The 24,308-nt window shown below is 47.2% G+C and overlaps 1 protein-coding gene across 2 annotated transcripts in view; it reads left to right on the forward strand.

The window, feature by feature from the left end:
- The first annotated feature begins 1,785 nt into the window (after window positions 1-1,785).
- The window catches only part of Pkhd1 (polycystic kidney and hepatic disease 1 (autosomal recessive)), a 276,147-nt gene continuing 253,624 nt past the window's right edge, over window positions 1,786-24,308 (forward strand). For both annotated transcript variants that reach the window (XM_013019158.1, XM_013019159.1), the window contains exons 1-15: window positions 1,786-1,896; window positions 3,598-3,740; window positions 4,438-4,515; window positions 5,102-5,246; window positions 6,230-6,338; window positions 10,189-10,246; window positions 13,402-13,480; window positions 15,095-15,169; window positions 16,422-16,486; window positions 16,940-16,979; window positions 17,517-17,587; window positions 18,615-18,716; window positions 19,150-19,245; window positions 21,938-22,079; window positions 23,026-23,140. In XM_013019158.1, coding sequence (XP_012874612.1) covers window positions 3,692-3,740; window positions 4,438-4,515; window positions 5,102-5,246; window positions 6,230-6,338; window positions 10,189-10,246; window positions 13,402-13,480; window positions 15,095-15,169; window positions 16,422-16,486; window positions 16,940-16,979; window positions 17,517-17,587; window positions 18,615-18,716; window positions 19,150-19,245; window positions 21,938-22,079; window positions 23,026-23,140 — 1,224 coding nt within the window. In that variant the 5' untranslated portion in view covers window positions 1,786-1,896; window positions 3,598-3,691. The remainder of the gene's footprint in view (window positions 1,897-3,597; window positions 3,741-4,437; window positions 4,516-5,101; window positions 5,247-6,229; window positions 6,339-10,188; window positions 10,247-13,401; window positions 13,481-15,094; window positions 15,170-16,421; window positions 16,487-16,939; window positions 16,980-17,516; window positions 17,588-18,614; window positions 18,717-19,149; window positions 19,246-21,937; window positions 22,080-23,025; window positions 23,141-24,308) is intronic.

A 24,308-nucleotide genomic window follows, 5' to 3' on the forward strand; every position in this document is an offset into this window, starting at 1 on the left:
GCTGGCCTCTCACACTCTACCGCGGTCAGCCAGTGGGCGTGAGCGGATGTGGGGACAGAGTATAATCTTCCGGGCATTCTGGCTCCCATGGCTGAGGATACATTGTCCAGAGAAGTGTGACGCTGTAGCCAGAGCCGCACCAAGGCAGCTTGGTAAAGGGGACCTGCGCTGGACCTCCACGATCGGTCACCACATCCACATTACCTCCAATACCTACAACCCCCACGAAGAGCCCCAGGCACCACAAGGCGTCTTCCGCGACGCGATGCCGCTGGTCAGGCTCTCGGGTTGCATTTTGGACATCCCTTCCGAATGCTCTCCTCCTCCCCTCCGACTGCTGGAGCCTTCGAAGCAATTAGCCCCAAACTTCTACACACATTTCCCCCTCCACCAATCCACACAACCTGACTTAGCTCTTTGTGTCATGAGAGAACCCTGAGACACAGATACCTTCTTAAGGCCTCTAGGAAAAAACACTATTTCTATGCTCAGACCCAGTACCACATGGACCTGGATAACCTGCCCGTGGCACCTGCCAGCGTTTGTGTCCTTCTCCTGGTGGTCTTTGGCATGGAGGGGGTGTCCATGTGAGAGCCTACGTGCCTGTGGCTGGACTAATGCATGAGACATATTGTTTTGGTGCAGGGGATGGTAGGCATTTTAGGTGAATATGAAGAAGGCATGTACTTCTGGCTAAAGACTTGATCAGTGAGACTGGGAACTTTGGCTCTTACGCTGCATCAGGCCGTGCTCCTGGCATGAACCCCTCCACTTTTTCTTTTGTTCTGCTTGCTTTAACTTAGAGTAATCTATGCAATGTCCCACCTCAGCTGGGCTATTTTGTTTGCTTTTTAAATACCTTGTAAACGTCAGGGATGATTCTACAGGGCTCAGACTCTGGCATCTTTTGTATCTTTCTAGACTCTCTTTCTAACCTTCCATCCCATCTATCTAATTTGACTTATGCTGGAGATCTAACTTGGTGTTTGGCATCATCTACACTGAAGACGTATTTCCTTATTTCCAGATTTATGAAGGCAATTGGACTACTTTGGTTATAGATAATAGTCAAGGATTTCTCCTGGTTAAGAACTCAAAGAAAGGAGGGAGGGTAGGGAAGCGGGAGGGAGGATAAGGGAGAGGGAGGATGGAGGTGAGGGAGGATGGGGAAGAAGAGGGAGGGGGAGGAGGGAGGAGAGAAAAGGGAGGAGAAGGAAGTTGGAGGAGAGGGAGGATGGGGAGGAAGGAGGGTAGAGGGGAGGGAGGGTGGAGGGGAGGGAGGGTGAAGGAGGGGGAGGATGGAGGAGCAGGAAGATGGAAAAGGACATTAGTCTTTCCTCGAAGGTCTTTGAACATGGAATTTCCTACCTCTGCCTCTTTAGGCCTATATTATAATGTGAGTATATTAATAGCATCCCGACATCCTACAACCCAGCAGAGATGAGTTCTTCTTGAAGACTCAGAGGCGGCTCGTGTATGGGCATTAGTCTCTAGGCTTTCCCCTGGACTCAGGCACTTCTTACTAACAAATTCTTCTACTCATTGAATGCTCATTGGTCTTATTAGGTGACTTTTTATATAAAATTCTTGTCTGAGGCATAAGCAGTGAGTGAAGAAAAATGGAAGATACCTTTCCTTTGGTCATTAATAAAAGCCCCCAAAGAAAAAGTCTCAGTAGCTCGTGTTACTCATTAAACAGACCTCACGGTCAGTTCTGAACTTGTGCTCTGGTACAGGACACAAACAAGTCAGGTGAGTTACAGTCAGCCGGAGAGTTAGCTGCATGGAGCAGTGGGCTGGGCTCTCTGGCCAGAGAACATGGCAGACAGACACAAGATCATTTAGAAGAGAAAGAGAAATTCTCCCTGAGTCTCAAGGAGACTGAGCCAGCAAAAGGTACAGTTGGATTTCCAAAAGTCTTGATTTTCAATGTATTGAGTCTCTTTTGAATGCTGTGGCAAACAGAAAAGAAATAGGCTGTCTCTAGTAAGATCCTTGAAGTTTTCCAGCTCCCAGAGGAGGGGAGCCGAGTCAGGAGTGAGGAAGAAAGGAAGAGGAGGGGGAGCAGAAGATGGGAAAAGTAGGACAAGAGGAGAAAGAGGACTTAATTACGCTCTGTGATTAAAAACTTTCTCCTTAAAAGAGTAAAGGGCAACTGAGGACAGTTAGGGAGAGCTGGTGGCCGGTTAATCCACACTAAGAAAAGATACATTCGGTGCTCATTTCCTTGCTCTGTGTTTGAGGGGGAAAAAAAGAGGCATTTCCGAATGTAAGGAATTTTATTTTAAAAGCCTACTACGTGAATGTTTGTGTCTGTTGTTCCGACTTGGGAGTAGGCACCAAAGCGAGATGTGAACATCACACAGCCAAGTTGAAAACAGGCTCCTTTGTGTGAAGTCTACTCTCGTACCACCGTTCCCGGACAGCAGTCTTTCTCAAGATGGAACGTGTATAAATAGTATTAGACTCCAAATAGATCTAGAAATGGAGGGATTTTGCAGTTAATACTTGCTGAATCCATTTAGAAAGTTGAGACCTCTTTTCATCTCTGCAAGGAGCTCCCGTGCTTCTGCCTTTGGTGATGACTGAGAATAGCTGTTTTCCTGTCACAGTGCTTGGCATCCAGTGGCAGCAAATACATCTTCATAGGGTTAAGCTAATTAGAGGTGACTTTCTGTTTTGGGTTATCTCCGTCAGGACATATGTGGATGCTAAGTGTTTTAGAGAAAGACTTCAGCCGGACTGCGTGGATTCTGAGTCCCTACAGATGAGAAAGTCCCTCAGCATTGTGTGACATGAGGGCTGGGTCCCCGCCTTCTTCACGGAAGGTGTCAGGGCTAGGGTGGGTGGGGCTGGAGGGCGTGGCTCAGGTTGTAGAAGGCTGTATCCAATCTTCATTTCAGTACAGGAAAAAGAAAAAGGAAAAAGCAGGAGGCGGTCTTGTCTGGGAGGTGAGGCCTGGGTGGTGGGAACATTGGATTGGACACACAGGACTGGAACTAGCTCGGCGAGGGGAAGGCAAAGGGCACTGGAATGGCTGGGCAGGATTCTCTGGAGCAAGGGCTCCCTGTGCTAGGCCTGGAAGGCTAGGCCGTGGAGAGATGGGGTCCAGGAGGGGCCAGTCGGAGCCAAGACAGTGGTTGGCCTGTGCGTGGGTTTGGTCGTGACCGCGGTGTGGATGCAGTACAGGGGTCCGGCTGGATTGTGGCCCATGGGCAAGCTGGGGAGATGGGATGGGGTGGGGATGGGGATGGGAGGGGGAAGCAATACAGACCTCTACCTAGTAACTAGTAGGCAGACACCTAGCGTTTATTTTGAATAGTGCGCTTCTGTCCAAGAATGAGTTAATGAAAGATAGTATTCTTGATCACCAGAAATAAAAGAAGCTGATGAGACTTGCAAGGCTTGCTGATGATTTTGTATAATAGTTCCGAATGATTCCTTTCTCCCCAGCTGGGAAAGATCATGGGTCCCTTCGAAGACACTAGGACTTTTTTTTTTTTTTGTAATCTCATCTCCTAATTTCTTGTTCCAACACAGGAAAGTGGTAATGGTTGAGCTAAGACAATATAGGCATCCTTTTCTTCATTCTTTTAGTTTCTTTCAGCACAAATGCTATGCTGCTCCAATTAACACTGAAAATGCTTTTAATGCCTGAACACTCTTAAGAGAGCTGGCTTACCTGGGAAGGATGACTGGCTGGCTGATTTCTCTGAGCTTTGAAGTACTATTTTTGGCTGGTGAGTAGAAGGGGCTTGAATGGACTAGCACTCAGGATACCTTGAGAACTATTATTAATAATTAAATAGTATTTTGGCTATACTCCATAAACATATACAAGTTTTACTTGCCAACTGAAAAATATAAATGAAAAACATAATATTCAAAGGACATATGGAAGTATCTGCTTCTGGGTTTAAATTTTCCATTTAATTTTGTTTTTTTTCCTGATGAATATCTCCAAATAGCCCAGGCCAAAGTCCATGGAATCTTATATCCATTTTGGAAATCATTCTGCACACGTGTGCAAATGTGAAAACTAGAGCACAGGGCCCTGAGTAGGAGAACTGAATTAGGCACAGTGTCTAGAAGTTTCTATACTCCTCAAGGAGGAGAAATGCAAGAAATAAGGAGTGATCTTTATGTGTAAGTATGGCCGTCTGAATTAAATCTGGGGGGAACAAAAGGAGCTGCTGTGTGGATTTAATTAGTATCGGCGAGGCTAGTTCCAGAGCGAGTGGAATTTCAGGGTTGGTGAGCCCTGAGAGTCTGTATGTCTGAAAGGAGAGATGGGTTTGTCTGACCACAGAGGGCCAGACAGAGGGTCCCGTGGCCCGGCAGCAGCGGCCAGCACATCCATGCTGTGATTTGGATGCATGCTGAAGTTTGCTTTAAAGTATGACCTTCAAGCCCATGTTTTCCCCCATTTCTTCTCAGTCCCTCACCCGAGTTTGCACATCGAACCCAGAGAAGGCAGCCTTGCAGGCGGCACGTGGGTCACCGTTGTTTTGGATGGTAGGTGCGGCTTTTACAGAATGGAGGTTTTTCTTGTGTGATGAAGTCAGCTGCAGAGACTCCGGCTTTCTTGTCTCAGCACGGGTATGAAGGAGGACCTGAAGGGGTGGAGCCACTTCTGTCTGCAGAGGCTGGTGCTCACTGGCTGGTGTAGGAACAGCATACCCCGGCCTCGACACTGCCGGCCCTGCTCTCCCCACCTCCCCCCCCCCCGGGACTTTCGGAACCCTCAGGGAGTCCCTACGAAAGTGCACACCATGATGCTGGGCAATGTGTCACCCCCACCCCTCCACTCACGGCTGAGTCTAGAGCAGGGAGCTTCAGCACACCCATTTCTACCACCCTGGCAGGGTAACCTGCAAAGTTGAAATATATTTTCCCAGAAAGAGACAGACCCAAAGGGAAGACCCGTTGGTCAGCTCAAAAATCTGAGCGTCCCTCAGCCATAAGTTCCTCTGGAAATGAGTCTTCATTTATTCTCCTTTGGCAAACTGAGTGTTTGACACCACTTCCCTGCGGCCATCTTTGTACACGACCCCTGTGCGTCATGGCTCTCCTTAACGACCCCTCCTTACCTTCCGCGTAGGTGAGGAGTCAGGTGTCCTCCACCCCGCCAATGCCTCTCAGCCTGAGATTCACCTGGTGAACGTGGCACTGCCCACACTGCCAAGGGTCCCCTGTGATGTCTCCCCTGTCTTCTGGGATTTGCCGGTGGTGATTTGCCAGACCAGGTATCTGTCTCTGGAAGGATGAATCGATGTGGCTTATCTCGGTGACGTATTATAGCAGCTCTATCGTGACTGCAGTGATCAGCTGCAGTTCTCGAGGTGTTCAAGTCTCACATCAGCAATGTGAGACTTCAGGGAAGATCAGAGCATGCGGAAGAATTTTGAGACATTTATGGGGAAAGGCTAGATCATATCTCCATTTGGTATTTGCAAGGACCTCGGTAGCTAGTAAGGTTGCAATACACACTGTCATTTTGCAATCTAAAGCAGTCGTCAGTTAGCATAGGTATGGTTTTAATGACTGTGCATAAACTCACAACCAGTAAGGAAGGTTTTTGGCTTTATGCTCAGTTTATTTGCTTAGTTTGGCATTACTTCTGTTGAGGAAATACCTGTATATTATTCCAGGTCATCTATTGTCCTACTAAAATTTTTATTGGCCTGTGACGTTTACAGCAAGCAGTTCATTCTTCCTTTATGCATGTCTTAAGAGATACTTCATAGAAAATGGACCATGGATTAAATGATAGAAACATGGTCATATCCTTTCGTTTTCTATTCCTTATTCCAAAAGACTCTTCCCTTCTTTTTTTTGCCAATCAAAATCCACCAACCCTCCTGTAACCATACTATATTTTCCTGATACCCAAGTCAATGTAATCTTTCCCTTCTTTGAAAGAAGTAACAATGTAACAACCTCTTTTAGTAGCTCATCCATGGGAGATCAGCTATGTATGTATGCACGTATTTACCTATTATCTATCTACCTATCGATCTATCTATCTCTTTCTTTGTGATTTCTTTTGCTGAGGAATCTATTCTCTACACTGTAATTATTCTAAATAGATGTAGGAAGTACAAGGTGGAATTTAGAGCTGCTCAGCTAAATCTTTAGACAGTGTAGGGAGGAATCTGAGGGGTCGGGTGATCCCTTGCTTCAGGAGTTCCTGGTTTCCGCCATAGGAATGTCTACTTTCTGCCCTTAGGGCTCTGCTGTCTGAGGGACAGGCAGGCACGTACGCCGTGGAAGTGCGCTCTGGGGGACAGGTGGTAGGCGGCCCCGGACCAGGGTCACATGACAACTGCACCTTCAAGGTGGGTGGAAAAGATGGAGGAATGTGTGTTTGCCTCGTTAGGGAGTGTTTGGTTATCACCAAAGTAGTGCAAAGAAGAGCCACGGGGTTGAATTCTCCTTAAGCTCAGATAGGGAAAAAAAGGGAGGAGACACAGAAACAGAGACAATGAGAGAGAGAGGGGGGGGGAGGAGAGAGAGAGGGAGAGAGAGAGAGAGAGAGAGAGAGAGAGAGAGAGAGGGAGAGGCAGACCCAGAAAGACAGGCGGGAGGGTCATTTGTGTGGCCAGTGCTTGCTGGCTTTCATCTTATCTTTGTTTTAGTCTCAGGTCCATTCCAGACTTGTTTCCCACTAGATGTCGGTCTGAGAGGGCAGCCCCAATTTTCCATAAAAGGCACAGTTAGCACTGCTTCTGTTGGAAAGGTGTCTCTGTTTAAGAGCAGTTCTGCAGCACAGAGGTTAATCGCTCATGGATACATCCTTAGAACAAGACTTCACCCTCCCAAGTCACCCCGAAGGAAGCTCACATTTCCTACAGGAGGTTTTGAATTTGTTGTTCCAGCCTGAGAAAATCTTGTTTTCTGCCATTTCACTTTTACACACGTGCAGCAGCAGGAAACCAGAGTTTTGTACTTTTCTTTCTTTGCCTTTTGTAAATGGTCATCTTTTTTAAAATTGTATATTAGTTTTATGTTAGTCACATCATATAAATGTTTTCATTTGTTGATGTAACAAATTACACAGACCTGACAGATGTAAACATCTAGAATTTATTATCTTGTAGTTGGGTAAAGCAAGTCTATCTCAGTGTGTGTACAATAAAGTCAAGATTCTGGCCTGATTTTCAGGGGTGTGTGTGGGTATGGGTGTCTAGGGTGTTTCATTGTCTTTTCTACCATGTGGATAACTCACATATTTCTTCCTTCTTTCTTTCCTTCCTTTTTTTTGGGGGGGGGTCTGGTCATGGGGCCTGAACTCTGGGCCTGGTTGCTGTCCCTCAGCTCTTCAACTCAAGGCTAGCGCTCTACCATTTGAGCCACAGCGCCACTTCCAGCTTTTTTCTTTTTGCTTATGTCTTGCTGAGGAATCGAACCCAGGGCCTCAGGCATGCAAGGCAAGCGCTCTACCACTGAGCCACCTTCCCAGCCCACATATTTCTTATTATGGTTCAAACTCCTGCCTGCTGGAGCCAGTGCCCGCCGGGGAGCATCTCTGGTGGATAATACCCAGGTCCAAACCTTTCTCAATCCTGGAAACGTGGCCCAGGCCACTCATTCTGTATCTTTCATCCATTTTCAAAACCAGTAACAGCTGCTAACACCCTTGCACATCCTATGAGAGTTTCCAGGAGCCTTTTCCCACAAGCAGGGAACGTTTCTCTACTTGTAAAGACATATGTGATGGCTAGGACAAGAGAGAGGCCATCTTCCTACCGGAAGCCCCAGTGTCTTGTCCTTATTTACCACTGCTGAGACTAAGTGTGAGCATTCAGGTGCGTGTATCTTCAGGAGGCCATGACTCTGTCTACTGTGCATTGCTTAGAGGAGCTTGTAGTACGAGGTGGGTGTCTCATACTTCTTTGTAGCCCGTTTCCTGCCAAGAGTGTGAGTTCAGTGTCTACTCTTCTTAATGAAGTCTCAGGGAAGATAAGAAATGGAGTATGCTGAATAATCATTTTAACCACTTACATTCCCTTTCAGTTAGTAGCTTCCCTACTTATTAAAAGATCAACAAAGGAAGTAGGAAGGAAAGAAATGCTTCCCCAAATCGCATATGAAAGAAAACGATTCTGTCGGTAGCTCAAGTAGCTTGGCCAATTGATGAGCTATCACCAGGGGATGCAGCTAATGAGCGACATTTTAAGCTAAATAAAATATACCATGTCTCTTTGTTTTGGGACTGGGGGAACCGTGCATGAAAAATTCATTCCATCTCACCAGTCCCTTCCAAGGAGCCTGCTGTGGGTACTGACAGGTTTGAGCAGCTCACAGAAGGTTTACCAAGCAGCTGCTGGTGGCGCCTCTCTTGTTTGGATCCACTGTTTCTGACTCTCCCCCACCCCACCGACCTCACACCTGCATGTCTCCCCATTTCAGCCCTTACTGAGGCTCCAGGATCAGCATTCAGGAAGCCTGACTTGGAAACTCATTATGGTTTTTTTTTTTTTTTTTTACTGTTATGTCTTCAGCCTGGTAGGTGAACAGAGGCCTGCTCCTCTTAGAAATCTCCCATTTTGTGTTGTGTTGGTTCAAAATCCAAGTGTGATCCTTCTAGTGGCTCTGTGTTTCTTCAATTCCCTGAGGAGTTGGGAGGAAGCTAAACGCTCTATACCGCCCCCCCCCCCAATATCTGGTAAGAGGATCACAGAGTTCAAGGTCTTAACATTTCCAGTCAGAATCACAGAGGAAAAGTTCTTTTTCTGTTTGGTTTGAATTTGGCCTCAGTTTCTAATTTGTGCCTGGCTGGGTAATAAGCACTGATCATATTTTACTAGGCTCCAACTAAAGTATTAGCCATGAAGGCCTTATCTCCTTGGCCCGGTGCCTTGGCTTAGGATGGAATGTTTGGCAGCTAGGTATGGAACTAAATCCATCTTTTATCTTTGGGTGAAATCAGAGTCAGGCCTTAATCTGTGAAATCATGGTATTCTTGTGTTGACTCCATGCCTATAAGTATTTTCTGTGAACCATTTTCTAACTCTTTGCTTGAAGAGAATGAGGAAAACAACCTTGTGGATCAATATTTAGCACCCCACGTTTGGCAGGCAGCCTTTGGCTTTGTTGAAAGGTCTGTTGGTTTTCCATGTCTGACTAGGGATGCTGATGAACACAATGTTGTTCCCTGCTGAGATTCTCTGTGGGCGGTGGAGACTCCTAGGGGGCTGGATTTAGACCAAGTAGAGCAGTTTGCTATGGTTTACTGTGTACACAGGAAGCGCTTGTGGATGGTCAGAATGGAAAGCAGGGAACGGTAGAGGTGACGGTCTCTTCCTGGGTGAGCTATGGTCTCCAGGTCCACCGGCTGTCAGTGCTTCTGTTTCTTCATGCTCTTCTGAGTATGATTTCCCACTGGGATCTTGCACTGATCTTAGATTAACCCAGATGCCTCTAGGTGAGAGGACTTGTCTCATTCATCCCCTGTTTTCCTTCCTGGAAGTGTATCACTCATCCCTGATGCGGCTACTCCATTCATTCACAAAAATTCAAAAGTCTCCTGTGTTTCCGGGGCTGTAGAGGAATGTGGCAGTGTGGGACCTGGGCCTGACCTTCCTTCTAGGGCCCCTGGTGTGCACTCCCAGAGGAAGGGCCCGAAGTTGCTCTGAGCAACCTGACAGGCAGGGAGGCATTTCTGCACCAGGCTCTCATTCCTGTGTACATCCATTGTCACAGTTTCCCGATCCCTACCAAGATGCTGGCTGATGATAATTTATGTCATAACCCTTCCAATTAAATGAATGAATTTTAGAAAGGCAAAAAAAATCCTTTAAGATTCATAGACATTCAATGACTGTAATGAAGTAAGGAGATTGAAGTTCCGGATGATGGCTTGTCTGCTTTCCCTTCTGATCCAGCGTTGTTCTTTGAGAGAGGCAGGTAGGCAGGTAGAAAGAGGCTCACCAAGGCCTGAAAGACCTGGAGCAGGGTGAAGAGCTGTGGCCTTGGTCATTCTCCCTTTACCTCATCTACAGAAGAAATACCATCCTACCTGCTGCACAGAATCATGGGGAGGACAGGAAGAAGCAGGCGTGCATGTTATACAAAGGGATCTTTCCATATTTTCTGTCCTAAGGCTAATGCTTTAAGGGGAATGGCTATCCTGGTTGTGTTTGTGGATGTTCTAATGAAATACTTGTGCATATATTTTCTAAACAGTTTTCCAAGGCACAGACACCCCTTGTTTACCAAGTGAGTCCACCAAGTGGAGTTCCAGGTAAGAAATCTTCTAGAAAAAGCAGGAATAATTGCTAAAGTTTGTGGCAAACTCCTTTATTTAAATGGGTGTTTTCTATGAGTGAGAAAGTTTAGCTTCTTCTCAGATGTGATTTTGAAAATAATTTTTAACCTCTGGTTTATTTTTTAACCTGGTTTGGTTTCACCTCTGGGCACTTTTGTTCTATTGCTTTGCTGTTAATATAAGAAAGCCAAACATGATAAGAAGAGGCCAGCAAAAGCAAACCATCTGATGCTGGAGAATGCAGGAAATAGAAATCATGGTCATTTTTCTTTTTACTTTGTGAGTCACTCACCACAGTCCATCCACAAGAACAAATATTTACTGAATGTCCAGGTGTGCCAATTTCCATTCTAAACTCCGTGTATACTTTCTCATTCATTTCTCACAAAACCTTATCCCTTGCATGTTATTTATCTATTTATTTTTGTAGTTTGAGATTTTCTTTTTTCATATATATATATATTTGTTATTATTGTAAAGTGATATACAGAGGGGTTAGAGTTACATAAGTGAGGAATTAAGTAAATCTCTTTTTGGACAATGTCACCCCTTTCCTTGATTTCTCTCAGTCTTCATTTTCAACATAGTGTCTAGTGAGTATCATTGCTGCATTGTTCAACTTTGGTCCCACCGTTTCTGTTCTTCCCCTTCTCCTCCCCCAAAGAAATACAGTTACAAACAAGATAAAAGGTCCAGAAAGCAAAAAACAAACAAACAAAAAAACGAAAAAAAAAGAAAAACAGCAACAAAGAAAAGAAAAACCCACCTGTTTCCATTTCTTGGAGTTAATTTGAATAAACATTAGTTTATATGTTCATATGCACATAGCTATTGAGCCTTTATGATCCTCTCCTAAGAATATCCTCCTGTGGTCTCACTGTGAAAATGTCTAGAGACTTGTATATTTTATTTTTAAAATTATCTTTAAGTAGTTGTACAAAGGAGTTTCAATTCAATACGTCAATTTCTGGGTATAATGTACCTTGATCAATGTTACGCCTTCGATCCCTTCCCCCACTCCATGTGTCCCTCAGGTTATAAGGTACCAGGTATACATTGAATACATTGACTGTGCTTACCCTGCCTTCCTCTCTCCACTTCTTGTATCCGACCTTCCTCTGAAAAACCATGTCAAGTTGCCTTGGATATCCCATAGAAGGCCACTAAGCCTGATCTTTATCCAGAGAATGTATTTATATTTAGACAGAAATCTCAGCTCTATAAAGACCAGGAGAACAGAAGAGGTTAGAGGTGTGAAATGGGGCCTCAGTTGGCACTCTGGTCGGTCACAGCTGTTTCTGCCGTGGAGCTGGGGTTCTGTGCCTCGTCTCCCCTGCCTTCTCAGGAGGATCAGTGTCTGGCCCCCCTAGGTGGGGTCTACACACACGGTTCCATCCTTCCATGATTTTGTAGCCTGTGGCTCTCACTTCCTTTGGGAAATGGGCGGAGAGTAGCAGCCCAGAGAGATGAGGGGGGAGATAGGAAGGGAGAGAGGAGGAGAGAGACAGGGAGAAAGGAGAGAGAACCTGGTGGGAGCAGGTGGATTTTGGTATGTGGTCAGCAGCTCTTCACTGAGCCACCGTGTCCCCTGGCACCAAGTCCCGTCTCCTCTGTGGGCTTCTTGGTTTGGAAGCAAGCCAATGCATTTCCTCATCTCTAGAACCTTGTGTTTTTTTCACATGGCGCCCAGCAGAACCAGATGTCGTATTCACCAAAGCTGGGAAGTCAGTAGTGTGGTTTGCTCAAAATCCAAGGGAGCGAGTGATTCACCCAAGTTCTAGAAGGAGCAGAGTGAACCTGAGACCCCAGACTGGAGCTTTGTGTAAGGCTTTGGCTTCCCACTCCTTCTACCCATCTACTCCTGAAACGAGCGAAGGACCACTGCCCGGGCTCCCGCCATGCCAGTGCGGGCTGCCCTGTGACTGCCCGACACGATATCCCCTCCCCAAACACACAGAGTCGCGTGGGCAGAACATCTCCACAGGGTGCTTCAGTGTCAGTGAAGCAGCTCAGATCTGTCTGGCTTTCGTGATCTCAAAACACCCATAGTCAAGTACCTTGTGATCTTCTTGTTATTTATGTTTACTTCAGCAGCTGACGGCTTGCTCTACTCATTTCTCTGTGACACTAGAAGTTTACAGTAGACAGTATTCAAGTCTGTGATTGTTTTGAGGACTCGTGCATCAAATAACTGAGAATTGTGTGGTGCATGTTAACTAACTCACCTTGTGATCGTGGGAAGTGTAATATTTTGACGTGCTCAGGTCTGAGTTCAGGTGTTTTCACAAGTACTCTGGCAGGTTCCTGCTTTGCATAGGAGCTACTTTAGCTTCCTTTCCCCCTCCGGCGAGGGGAGATCCAGTGCACCTTGCTGAGAGGTTGTGGCTGGTGTAAGGTGGACTGGAAAGAGGGGCAGATCAAGGACAAATCACTGTGAGAAGAGGCAGGCGCCTGGGTGGAAGTCCGCATCCATCCACAGCAGATTAGGCGGACGCCCTTGTTTACAGATCTTCGGCTAGTCCCCCTCCCATTTTGGGCCAGGGGCTTACTTGGGCAACACAACGCCATCACTGCTTATTCTAATCCCCCCCTCGCTCAGCTCCCACCCACCAACCTTTCCTTGTCCCGCCCTCCCCTCTGTCCTTGGCCAGCTCCCCATCACTGCTATTACTTTCAGTGTCTATGACACCCCCTTTGTTGTAGATTGTACATAGGAGCAGGATCGGTGGCAGCGCTGGTTAATTTAGCAAGTGTGCAGAAGAAACTCTCACAAAGATGGAACGGGCCACACACCTTGTTCTTCCCCCTCATTTTGGATAGACAGCCTAACACAGAGCCAAGAGAAATAGCCCTCCTTCCTGAAACTGCTCCATTTCATAGGGTTTTGAAGTACATCCATCATTCCTTCTGTGCTCCGCGCATGGATGATCAAGTCTGTGTTGGAAATACTCAGCGGTTTTGGCCTTTCTCTTGTGCAGTATCGATAACTGGGTTGCGCCATGCAGTGTAGTTAAGAAGCATTAGTTGTATACGTCATGATGAAGTTCTCCATATATGGATGAAAAGCAACCCGTTTATCTTATATATCTGGGCTAAGTCCATTAAAGAAATTGAAACTCTTCTTAACACAGGGCAACTAATACAGGTGTATGGCTGGATCATCACTGGAAGGCTGGAAACCTTTGACCTCGGTGTGGAGTACATTGACAGGTAGGCAGGTGTTTGCTTGAGCGCTCAATCACTTACATGGATGGACATGGGATGGCTTCTTGATAGCAATAAGTTGCAAGCAATTTATATAGAATTGTCTTTTTTTCTCTCCTTGTGGTTTTGGCCCTCATGATTCACTCTGTTAATGTAATTGTGAATTGTTGATTAAATTGGTCCATTTATTTACTAACAACTAGTCACTCTGGGCTAAGTGTAAACTGTACTGTAATTGCATCTGTGGATATTCTAGTTTGATTTCTACCCTTCCTTTCATCCCTTCCATGCTAAAGTAAATTCTCTCTCCCTCCCTCCTTCCCCCCCCCTCTGTCTTTGGTGTGCCAGTCTTGAGGCCTGGGAGCTGTCCCCAAGCTTTTTTTAAATACATTTTTTATTGTAAAAATACTGTACAGAGGAGTTACAGTTACATGAGCAAGGTCATGAGTACATTTTCTATCCAGCATTGTTACCCTCTCCTTTGTTTCTCCCCTACCATCCTTCCCTCCCACCTCCACAATTACACTCTTCCCCCCTCCTCCCCAAGCTTTTCATTGCTCAGATTCTACCACTGAGCCAATCTTCCACTTCTAGCTTTGTAATGGCTAATTGGAGACAAGAAACTCACAGACTTTCCTGCATCAAACTTTGATCTTCAGATCTCAGCCTCCTGAGTAGCTAGGATTATAGGTGTGAGCCACTGGAGCCTAAAGTCCTTATAAAATGAAATGTAAACACAAAAGACTATTGTAGCTTCTTTATTTGGTTGTTATCCATTTGTGTATTTAGATATCCTGTTAGTGAGGTCAGGGAAACATATACAAACAGAAAAAAAATATATATTATATAAAGGCCATTGAGTTTATAGTGTTTTTGTGTGGGAAATTCACAACATGACTTTCTTCACTTAAGACCTGTTAAGTGGAAAATACTACTAGTAAGCTATCCATGCTAGGGAGAGGAAACAAAAGCCCAACAAAACAGGAAAGGTTGAGATTGTGCAGTTTGTGTGAAGCACTAACTGTCCTCATTCAACAAATTAAGCAATTATGGTGAGGTCGTAGAAAGTAGAAGAACTATGATCTCCCTAGAGACTTGGAGTGGATACCCCATGTCTAATTTCCCCTCACTCTGCATAGGTTGGAGACCTTGTGTCTCATCTGCTTCTCCTTGGCACTTGTCTGTCCAGGGATTCCTCTAAATCCCAAGTACATCTTAGACAAAAGGCCATATTTGTTACCTGGACTCATTCTGGCCTGGGCCTGAGATCCAGCACTTAAAAGGAGGAAGAAAGATGCACACTCCACAACAGCGCTAGTAGACCTACCGTAGCTAGTGTGAATGATAGCAAGAACCAGTTCTAGTAGACCTACAGTGGCTAGTGTGAATGATAACAAGAACCAATTCTCCCTCTGCAGTACAGAAGCTCGGACCACGCGTACATCACTACTTTCTGGAAGAGAATTAGACTTGGCCTCCTTCAGCCCCTGTAACTGTACCCTGTGCCCCATAAGTTCAGAGAGTTCTATTAGCCATGTTTCCGCTGAGTTTTGGCAGTCATATTTACTGGGAGCATTGTACTATTGTATCCTGTCTTCTAGCCTTTTTCTTTTCCCTCAGCCCGTTGGTCTTGGAAGCCCAAGGAGACAAATGGGAGACTCCTTGTTCTCTTATAAACAGACAGAATGGAAGCAGGTGAGTGTTTCTTTAGTTGCCAGTGTTCGTCCTTTTGGATTCTTTCCTAAGAATATGATACATATGCACACCTATAAACTTATCTTTACAAGTTACTCATAACTATTCACGTCTCTACTTTTAGATTTAAGGAGAAAAACACAAGCATTGATTCAAAATGTAAACTGAAGTAGAATCTAAAGTCTTCTTGAAACAAATAACTAAGAGTTATTAAGGGCTCACTCTAGGCCCAGGCTTCCCTAATACTTAGTGAAGTCACTGGCTAATCTTGTGACAATGTGTGTTCATTAGTCTCTCTTTATAGATGAGAAACTAGGCTCAGAGAGGTAATGCGACCTGCTCAAGGCTTCATGGAGAGCAAGCAGCCAAGCTGGCGTTGGAACTCTGTTTGACTCAGAAATCTTTGGAGTTCATGCCTCTCACCGCTGTTGTACAATACCAAAGAAAACAACAACCAGTATTATATATATATAAAAATCTCTGCTTAGTCTAGTTCATATAACCAACATTTTGTTGTTGTTGTACCCCATTCTGGACTGAGTGGATTGATTTCCCTTTGAGGTCACTATAATAATTATCTTTTGAGGCTTAACTGTTTGCAACTTGTGTTTAGTTGAGCCATATTCTAATAATGTAGTTTCCTTCTGGTATCTTCAATATGTTTGCCCAGGATTATTACTATTTTTTTTGTTTGTCATTTTGTTGATGATTTTGTTAAAGTTGTCTAATATTAGATTGCAGAAGTAAAGGACCACATGGAAGTTAGGAGTAAGTTAAATTTTGTCTTTTACCTTGTGTTGTTAGCTATAGTTAGTAATTAACCCAAGCCATTTCCCCAGTTAGCCTATTCTACCTTCAATACCAATTCATTCTCTTTGGCAAACTTACCTTTTCTTTTGCTTTTTTTTTTTTTTTTGGTTGGTTGTGGAGCTTGAACTCAGGATCTGGGTGCTATCCCTGAGCTCTTTTGTACAAGGCTAGTGCTCTACCACTTTGAGCCACAGCTTCACTTCTGGTTTTTGAGTGGTTAATTGGAGATAAAAATCTCACAGAGACTTTTCTGCCCGGGCTGGTTTTGAACTGAGATCCTCAAATCTCAGCCTCCTGAATAGCTAGGATTATAGGTGTGAGCCACCAGTTCTGGGCCGTGCCTTTTCTTTTTCTTTGTTACTTTGTTGTTTAGAGGAGTGGGAAGTTCTGAACTGAGATGTTGTAATTCATACCTCAGCTTGTGTTTCTTCTTCTTCCACAGCTACCCTGTTCGAGAGGCCGGTGGCATCGGCACACTGCAGTGTCGGGTGGACGGCAGTTACATTGGTTTGTCAGAGTAGTACCGTAATGTTAGAGTCTTCTCCTTGCCTTACTTTCTATACAGGAAGGACAGTTTCAGGAATCACTGTTCATGAGGCTAATAGTAATAATCATAAACAACTACTGTTGGAGAAATTCCTAAAACCACAATAGAAACCAACTTGTGTATAAATGAATCTGCACAGTCAGCCGAGGAATTCCCCCCCCCCCACTTTTTGGGTATGAAAAGTTAAGCTGTTAGGCACTGGACCAGCATTTGTGTCTCACACAGTTTAAGTTGAGCCTGGGGTCAGACCTGCAGTTCACGGTCATTTGTCCATTTGTTGTTGGCAGTCCCTCTTGCTGACAGCGCGATCCTATGAGATGGTTATTTCCTTAGTGACCTGACGCGGGGCGCCTTGTGTCCTGGCCTGGGAGATCCCCACCCATCCCACCCTTCATGTGTGCCTTTGCTTCCAGGGTCCCAGAACGTCAGTTTCTCAGTGTTCAACAGAGGAAAGTAAGTAACTGGGAGAAGGCACATCTCATCTCACACACTTAATTTAACCTGAATAATGGGAAGTGTCAGTCACCACTGACGGAACGGCGTCATGAGACAGCACGCACCCCTGGTGCCCATCAGGCGGGGAGTAACCGTCCCACAGCTCCGGCAAGGCCCCGCTGCCGTCTGTGGGCAGCTGGCACAGACTTGGGAGGCCTTGCCTTGAGTCAGCTCCAAGCCCTGCGTCTGTGCACTGCATGCGTGTCTCATACTCTCTGGGTGAGGACGTTGTGCACGACAGCGAGGGCCTTCTGCAGGACGCCAGCCTCCACCTTCATCAGACTTTGGAGAAATAGATAAATGAGGGTCCTGCATTTCTGTGTGTCTTACTTGTGTTCTGCCACTCTGAAATGATTTGCTATGTTTTCCTTCCAAGTCTGTCGCTCATCTGGTATTAATGATTCATTTTAGTTTCTTGCTCTCAGGCAGTCAACTTAAAAGAACGCGATTGCAGATGTTTCATGCTATAAACCGCGGTGCTATCTTGTTTTGAAGGTCGATGGTCGACAAGGGCGCGTGGCTTGTCAGCGCTAAGCAGGACCTTTTTCTGTTCCAGACTCACCCGGGTATGCCGGCCCCACACCTCCCGTTCTCAGTTCCCTCTCTCACGCCTCACGTGCCAATAGACTCTCTATCTGGAAATTGCTCTGAGCATTAACGTCGGAAAATGTCCCTTGTTGTAGGACGGCTCTTTGGTTTTAGTTAAAATCCAACTGCTTGTATCAGTGTCTGCTTCAGTTCTTATAAACCATGTATCACAGATCAACGCTCTGAGAGGCCTAATAGCATCCTTGTGCCAACACATGGCCCGCACTTAGGTAGATCTAGATGGTGTGGGTCAGCAGCCCTATGCGGCCTTGTAATGAAATCAAGAGACAAGGTGAATGGCAGGTGTGGGAAATTACTGCTGGTATAACAGTAAAGTATAGAGTCATAAATATAAAGTTATAAGGGCAAGTCTAGTACGGTGCACACCTAACTCAGTGCAGTCATTTATTACTATTATTCTTCAGTATTGTATGTGTGTGTAAGTGTATGCACAATGGGTTGAGTTAACATCACCCCGTGAGTGATGCTTCATGCTAGTCTGTACAGCAACAAGAATGCCTAGTGGCAGGGGTGTTCGGCAAGCGTCGTAGGCTGACCATTGTTTCCAGGTATGATCTGTTGTTGACTGGTAGATTGTCATGAGACTTATGACAATATTCAGATCATATTCTGCTTCATGGACTCTGGCTCCCAGACGTGTAACTCAAGGCCTGGGGGTGAAGAAGTGGATTTTCTAAGAAAGCATGGTGGTTTGGGAGGGCTTTTGCACGCCCTGAATGACTCTACTACATGCCTTCTTTCTTTCCAATATTGATCCTGTGTAATATATATATATATACATATATATAGCTTATCTATATATTTATAGTCTTTTTCTCATCATGTGCATATGAAAAATGACTGTTATTAGAAAAATGCCAATTGTGACTAGACTTGAAAAGTCCAGAGATAAAGTAGCGTCGTTTCTATTACTGTATTGTTATCTAGGTCATATTCTGAGCTATATTTGGAAACTTACTTTTTTTGCCCCCCAATGTCTTGCAGAAATTCTATCTGTGTTTCCAGAAACGGGGAGCCTGGGTGGAGGAACAGACATCACAGTTACAGGAGCCTTCTTTGACGTTCCCGCCCGGGTGACGGTCGCAGGTAACCATGCCGAAACGGCCGGGAACACCCTGCAGGTCTTTCGGCGTCAGGGCTGGCTCTGAGCCCTCTCAGTTCCCCCTTCCCCTCACCGTGGCCTTTCCAGCTGTGCCAGGCAGGGGCTTCTCGGAACACTGAGAACCTCTCCCGGGAGCAGCCGCAGGCGGGCACGGGCAGGCCCCGCTCGCGTGCCTTCGTACCACCGCACGCACCTCGGGGTGTGACCGGCCCACCCTCAGCGAGCGACGGACGTGGCGTTCCGCGGCTTTGCCCTGCCTGGTGTGAGCTGCCCTGCGCTCCGCCGCTCGGCACCCCCTTCCCGGCCTCCTCCTCCACTCTGGCCCTGCGGTCCTAGAAATAGATGAGCCCAACCGTGCCGTGAGCTGTGTGTCTATGGCGTGCTGCATGTGCACCGGTAACTCTGAACTCCTCGCAGGCATTCCATGCGATATTAGCCGCGTGTCGCCCCGGGAGATCACGTGTACCACCAGGGCTCCAGGAAAAGGCACAAGGCTCACCGCGCCCCAGGCAGGTAAGGAGGTCACCGGGCCGTCCAAGGAGCGTCCACCTGTAACCATGGGGGCGTCCCGGGGAGATGCCGGCAGGTTTAATTTCTGTGTCAGTTGTTCCACAGTATCACTGTCCAGGCTCCTGTGAGTGGGTTCCTCATTCTACAAGCTGCTCAGCCACACCACCAACCCCCCACCCCGGTCCCAATGTGGCCGGGGGAGATCACCGATCCACAACGCACACCCCCACAACGACCTTGCCCCTGCCAGCAACACCCCACGCTGCCTCCTCCTATGCAGCCGGCCCCTTGAACGTCCATTGTCGGAGAGACAGGAGCAGCGAGGCGTGCTCTGTGCTCGCGGCAACAGTGTTAAACAGGGCGACACACAAGGGGCATTGATACGCTGCGTTTCTCCCCTGTGGGCATCTGTCTGCTGCCTTTTGAGACAGAGATGCGCACACGTGTGTGCATGCATGTGTCCTTGCCACCAGCGCATGCCTGCAGTGGGCTGAAATGGAGGTGGTGGTGTAGCAGGCTCCACCTGTCCTTCTTAGTAACATCCCTCTCATGGCTGCAGGCGTGTTTTTCTTTCTTTCTGCTAAGCATCAGAACGGGAAGTTCAAGCGTGGCTATGGATTAAGGGATGTTGACGTGTGACTGGGCCCAGAACCGTGGGCTGTGCTTGCGTGTGCCATGGGCCGACGGGATGGCTAGACTGGACGCACAGCCTCACCCGGAGATGCCGATCCGGAAGGAGAGGCCCTCAGGGGAGCCAAGCTTTCTAAAGAAAGGCCACTCAGGTGTGAAAACGCATGCGAAGCTCCAGCTGGAGAATTCTCCTGCTCCCAGACCTGCTGTTTTGACATAAGGAACGCTCCCATCCGACAAAGAGACCAGCGAGCGAGAAGTGGAGGGCACGGGGGGGGGGGGCTTCCTGAGTCAGGAAATAGAAAGCCCGCTCCCCTCCTGAGTGTCTCCGGCCTCAGCGCCTGGAGTCATGGCGGGATAATTTCGGACAGTAGCTAGTTAGTGATGTCCTTGATGAAGACCTTTTGAAGTTTCTGCTATGGAAGTTAGGTGAATTCTTGTCCAGAGCCGAGCTTCTTAGGGGACATTCGGTAATCTATGGAAACAATTTGGGTCACTACACCCCGGAGACGTGGTGGGAGCTGGCATCCAGTGAACGGAGATCAGAGATACAGCTAATTATCCTGCAATGCACAGTCTGCACGGGTAATACCTGGGCAACATGCCAGTCCCCTGAGATTGGGAAACCCTGGGTTAAAGTAATTTTTTGCATAGGCTCTTAATTTTCCACGTATCCCAGATGTACCTCTCCATTTTAGGAACTAATGATGAGTAACGGTAGTAATTTTAAATAATATTGAGCATGTGTTTGGGAATTTGTGTGTGTGTGTGTGTGATATCAAGTTCTATTTATGCTTAGCCCCATCTTTTTTTTTTTTTTTTTGGTTGTGGGGCTTGAACTCTTGGCCTAGGTGCTGTCCCTCAGCTCTTCAGCTCAAGGCGAGCGCTCTACCACTCGAGCCACAGTGCCACTTCCAGTTTTCTGGTGGTTTATTGGAGATAAGAGTCTCATGGACTGTCTCACGCCCGGGCTGGCTTTGAACCGCGATCCTCAGATCTCAGCCTCCTGAGTGGCTAGGATTACAGGTGTGAGCCACCAGCGCCCGGCTTGCTTGGCTACATCTTAATATAGGAATGAATGAAGTCTCAAGGATATTAATAGTTTCTCAAAGCTCCATATATAGTTAGTGGTGGAGCTGGCATCTGAATTCCCAGATGTGTAAGTCCAGAGCTTTCCCCCTCAGCCCCAGTTACTATCCAGTATTGCTTGCTTGCATGCCTTTGGCTTCTAGGTTTGCTTAAATAAATAAGAACAGCATCACTTACCACATTCCGTGATAACAGCACATCGCAGAACTGGCTCTGTGTGCAGGTTTACAAATTGAGGTCGTGACACTTGAAGAAAAGTAAGGATTGCCAGTTTTCTAGGAATAGGGGGTTGTATGGAATGGGAGGCCAAGGCTGAACTAGACCTGAAGACGTACTGAAGTTTGCTTCCACTTCGGAAACACAAAGACTGGCCATTTTACAAGTACACACTGCCCTGTCCCTCACACAGCTGCACTCCTCGTTTGTGCCTTCTCCTTCTCTCTAGGGCTCGATTGTCAAATCCAGACATTCAGTGACAAAGGACCTCTGAGAGTATCTGGTCCTCTGAGGAGTATCTGGACCTCTGAGGAGTATCTGGTTCTCTGAGGAGTATCTGGACCTCTGAGAGTATCTGGTTCTCTGAGGAGTATCTGTAAGGAATAACTGGACCTCTGAGAGTATCTGGTAGTCTGAGAAGAATCTGGAACTCTAAGGAGTAACTGGATCTCTGAGAGTATCTGGACTTCTAAGGAGTATCTGTCCTCTGAGGGTATCTGGTCCTCTGAGAGTATCTGGCCCTCTGAGGAGAATCTCCCCTTACTGCTTCTGATCAGGTCTTTTGCAAGAGGGCTAATTTCTACAGAAGGAATAGTTTCTGCTTTCCGGAACATCTGTAGTGTTGGCTCATACAATGTTGCTGCAGCCGGTCCTCAGCGGTCCACCTCCACACACAGCGCCCCCATCACAATTGGAATGAGGGAGCCCCGTCCGGCACAGAATGCTGTCTGTCTGAGGGTTACGGATGTGTGTCTTTCAGGCAACAGAGGGCTTCTGTTTGAGGTCGGCGCTGCTTCCGAGGGCTCGGAGCTGACCGAAGCCAGCCCTGGGTACCGCCGGCAGATTGTCCCCAACGCCAGCGCTCCGCTCGGATTCTGGTCACAGGAAGGACAACCTTTCAAGTATGTTGTTGGAGAGGTCAGAGTTTCTATGAAAGACAGACTTATTGGTTCACCTGAGGACAGGCTAGAGAAAAGGAAGGCAGGGAGATTTCCAAGGAGGAACTAATCACAGCAGTTGCACTAGAGCAGAGCTGGTCTGTGGGCCTCAGAAGCGTTGGCCACACAAGGACCATCGGACGGGCTACAGGTGCACAGCCGTCTACGGATCAATATGTGCAGCTCACGATTCCTTTTCCTCTTCTTCTTCCTTTTTATGCTGGTTGTGGGTCCTGAACTCTGGGCCTGGGTGCTGTCCCTCAGCTCTTCAGCTCAAGGCTAGTACTCTACCACTTGAGCCACAGCGCCACTTCTGGTTTTCTGGTGATTTATTGGAGATAAGTCTCACGGACTTTCCTCCCCTGGGCTGGCTTTGAACCATGACCTTCAGATCTCAGCCTCCTGAGTAGCTAGGATTATAGGCGTGAGCCACCAGCAGCCTGCTCATGTTTTCTGTAATACCCCCTCTTTGGACATGAATGTCATCTGAAACTGAGCTGAGCTGGTGGGGGGGGGGTTTGGTGGACAGAGGGTAAAACTTGCTTCAGGTATGGGATTGGGGTGAAAGTGACATTTGGCCCATGTGGAGGATTCGAGAGCCTTCCCTGGAGCCTGCTCCAGCCCCCGCGTCGATGGAGGACAGGCAGGCACCAGGAAACGTGGCACGGTGCTCAGCAGAGCCTCCCCACGCTCCTGCAGCCCACGGGTGTGCTGTTCCCGGGCGACGGCACTGCCGGGGTCCAGGGGTCACGGGCAGACAGGGCACGTGGCATGGCTCTCCCTTGGGCTGTCTAGACCGCCGTGTGGTGCTGAGGATTGGGGTGGTCAAGAACGGCCGGATGCCATGGTGACCACTCGTTCCCGCATCAGGCCCCGGCCACTCTGACCGACGCTGTGTTCCTCCCCGCAGGGCCCGGCTCAGCGGGTTCTTCGTGGCTCCGGAGACAAATAACTACACCTTTTGGATCCAGGCGGGCAGCCAGGCTTCCTTGCATCTCAGCTGGTCAGAGGAGCCCCGGGATAAGGTAGCACTTTCTCCTCACTTCCCTTTCCTTGATCACCACGATTCCTACGTCCATGAGACAAGGAGGAAGGAAAGCCAAGGCTCTCCCGCGCTGAAGATGGCGGTGGCGTGTGATGTTGAAGGACCACTTGGCTAAATGTCATGGTGCCTAGTCTTTTTTTTTTTCTTTTCTGTTGGGGCTTGAACTCTGGGCCTGGGCGCTGTCCCTCGGCTGTTCAGCTCAAGGCGAGCACTCTGCCACGTGAGCCACAGCGCCACTTCCAGTTTTTTGGTGGTTCATTGGGAATAAGAGTCTCATGGATATTCCTGCCTGGGCTGGCTTTGAACCGTGATCTTCAGATCTCAGCCTCCTGAGTGGCTAGGATGACAGATGTGAGCCACCTATTCTTCATCAAACCTGGCATCATGCTAGGTTTTTATATGCTGTCTCATTTTATATACTGTTTTTATATGCTGTCTCATCTTGATTGCATCTCCGTGGTATATGCACATCCATACATGCATACATATTCATTTGTCTCCATTTTCCAGATAGGAAGATGGACTTAGAAGGATTTCGTGGCTACTCAGTGGCTACGTGGGCATTTCCAGGGTTGGAGCTCAGACTTGTCTGACTTCCCACGCTTGTGCTTTGCCACTAATTTTGGATTAGAGGTATAGCCAGCCTCATGTACAAATCTTTCCATCAACTCCAAAGACGCCTTTACAAAAGCAGCTCAAGTTCACCAGCGTCTTTCTCAAAGCCACACAATGTGTTTAGCACGCATCTTTGAAGTTGATTTGCTCCTTAGCCAGAGAACCACTGGTAGATTTTTAAGGGGCAAAGCCATGCTAGATATCTCAGAGGTCTAATAGTGCTGTTTGGTAGCATAATGGAGACCCAGGGTAGCATGCTGGATGTTTTTCTTTAAATATCACCCATTGCCATGGTTAATCTTGATTGCCAATTCGATTGGATTAAGAAGTGCCTAGGAGACTCATGAAGTGTCCTGAGAGCCTTTCTCGGTTGAAGAGAGGATTCATGAAGGGAGAGTCAGTCCTGGATAGAGGGTGGACCAGCACAGAGTCTGGAGGCGCAGCTGGAAAAGCAGGGGTGAGGAGGGGCCATCTGCATGGGCCATCTCCCCTGTGATGCGAGCTGCTCTGGTCCTCCTCCCCTCCCTCCTCCT

The sequence above is a fragment of the Dipodomys ordii genome, unplaced genomic scaffold (assembly GCF_000151885.1).
Source record: "Dipodomys ordii isolate 6190 unplaced genomic scaffold, Dord_2.0 Scaffold44, whole genome shotgun sequence".
NCBI lineage: Eukaryota > Metazoa > Chordata > Mammalia > Rodentia > Heteromyidae > Dipodomys > Dipodomys ordii.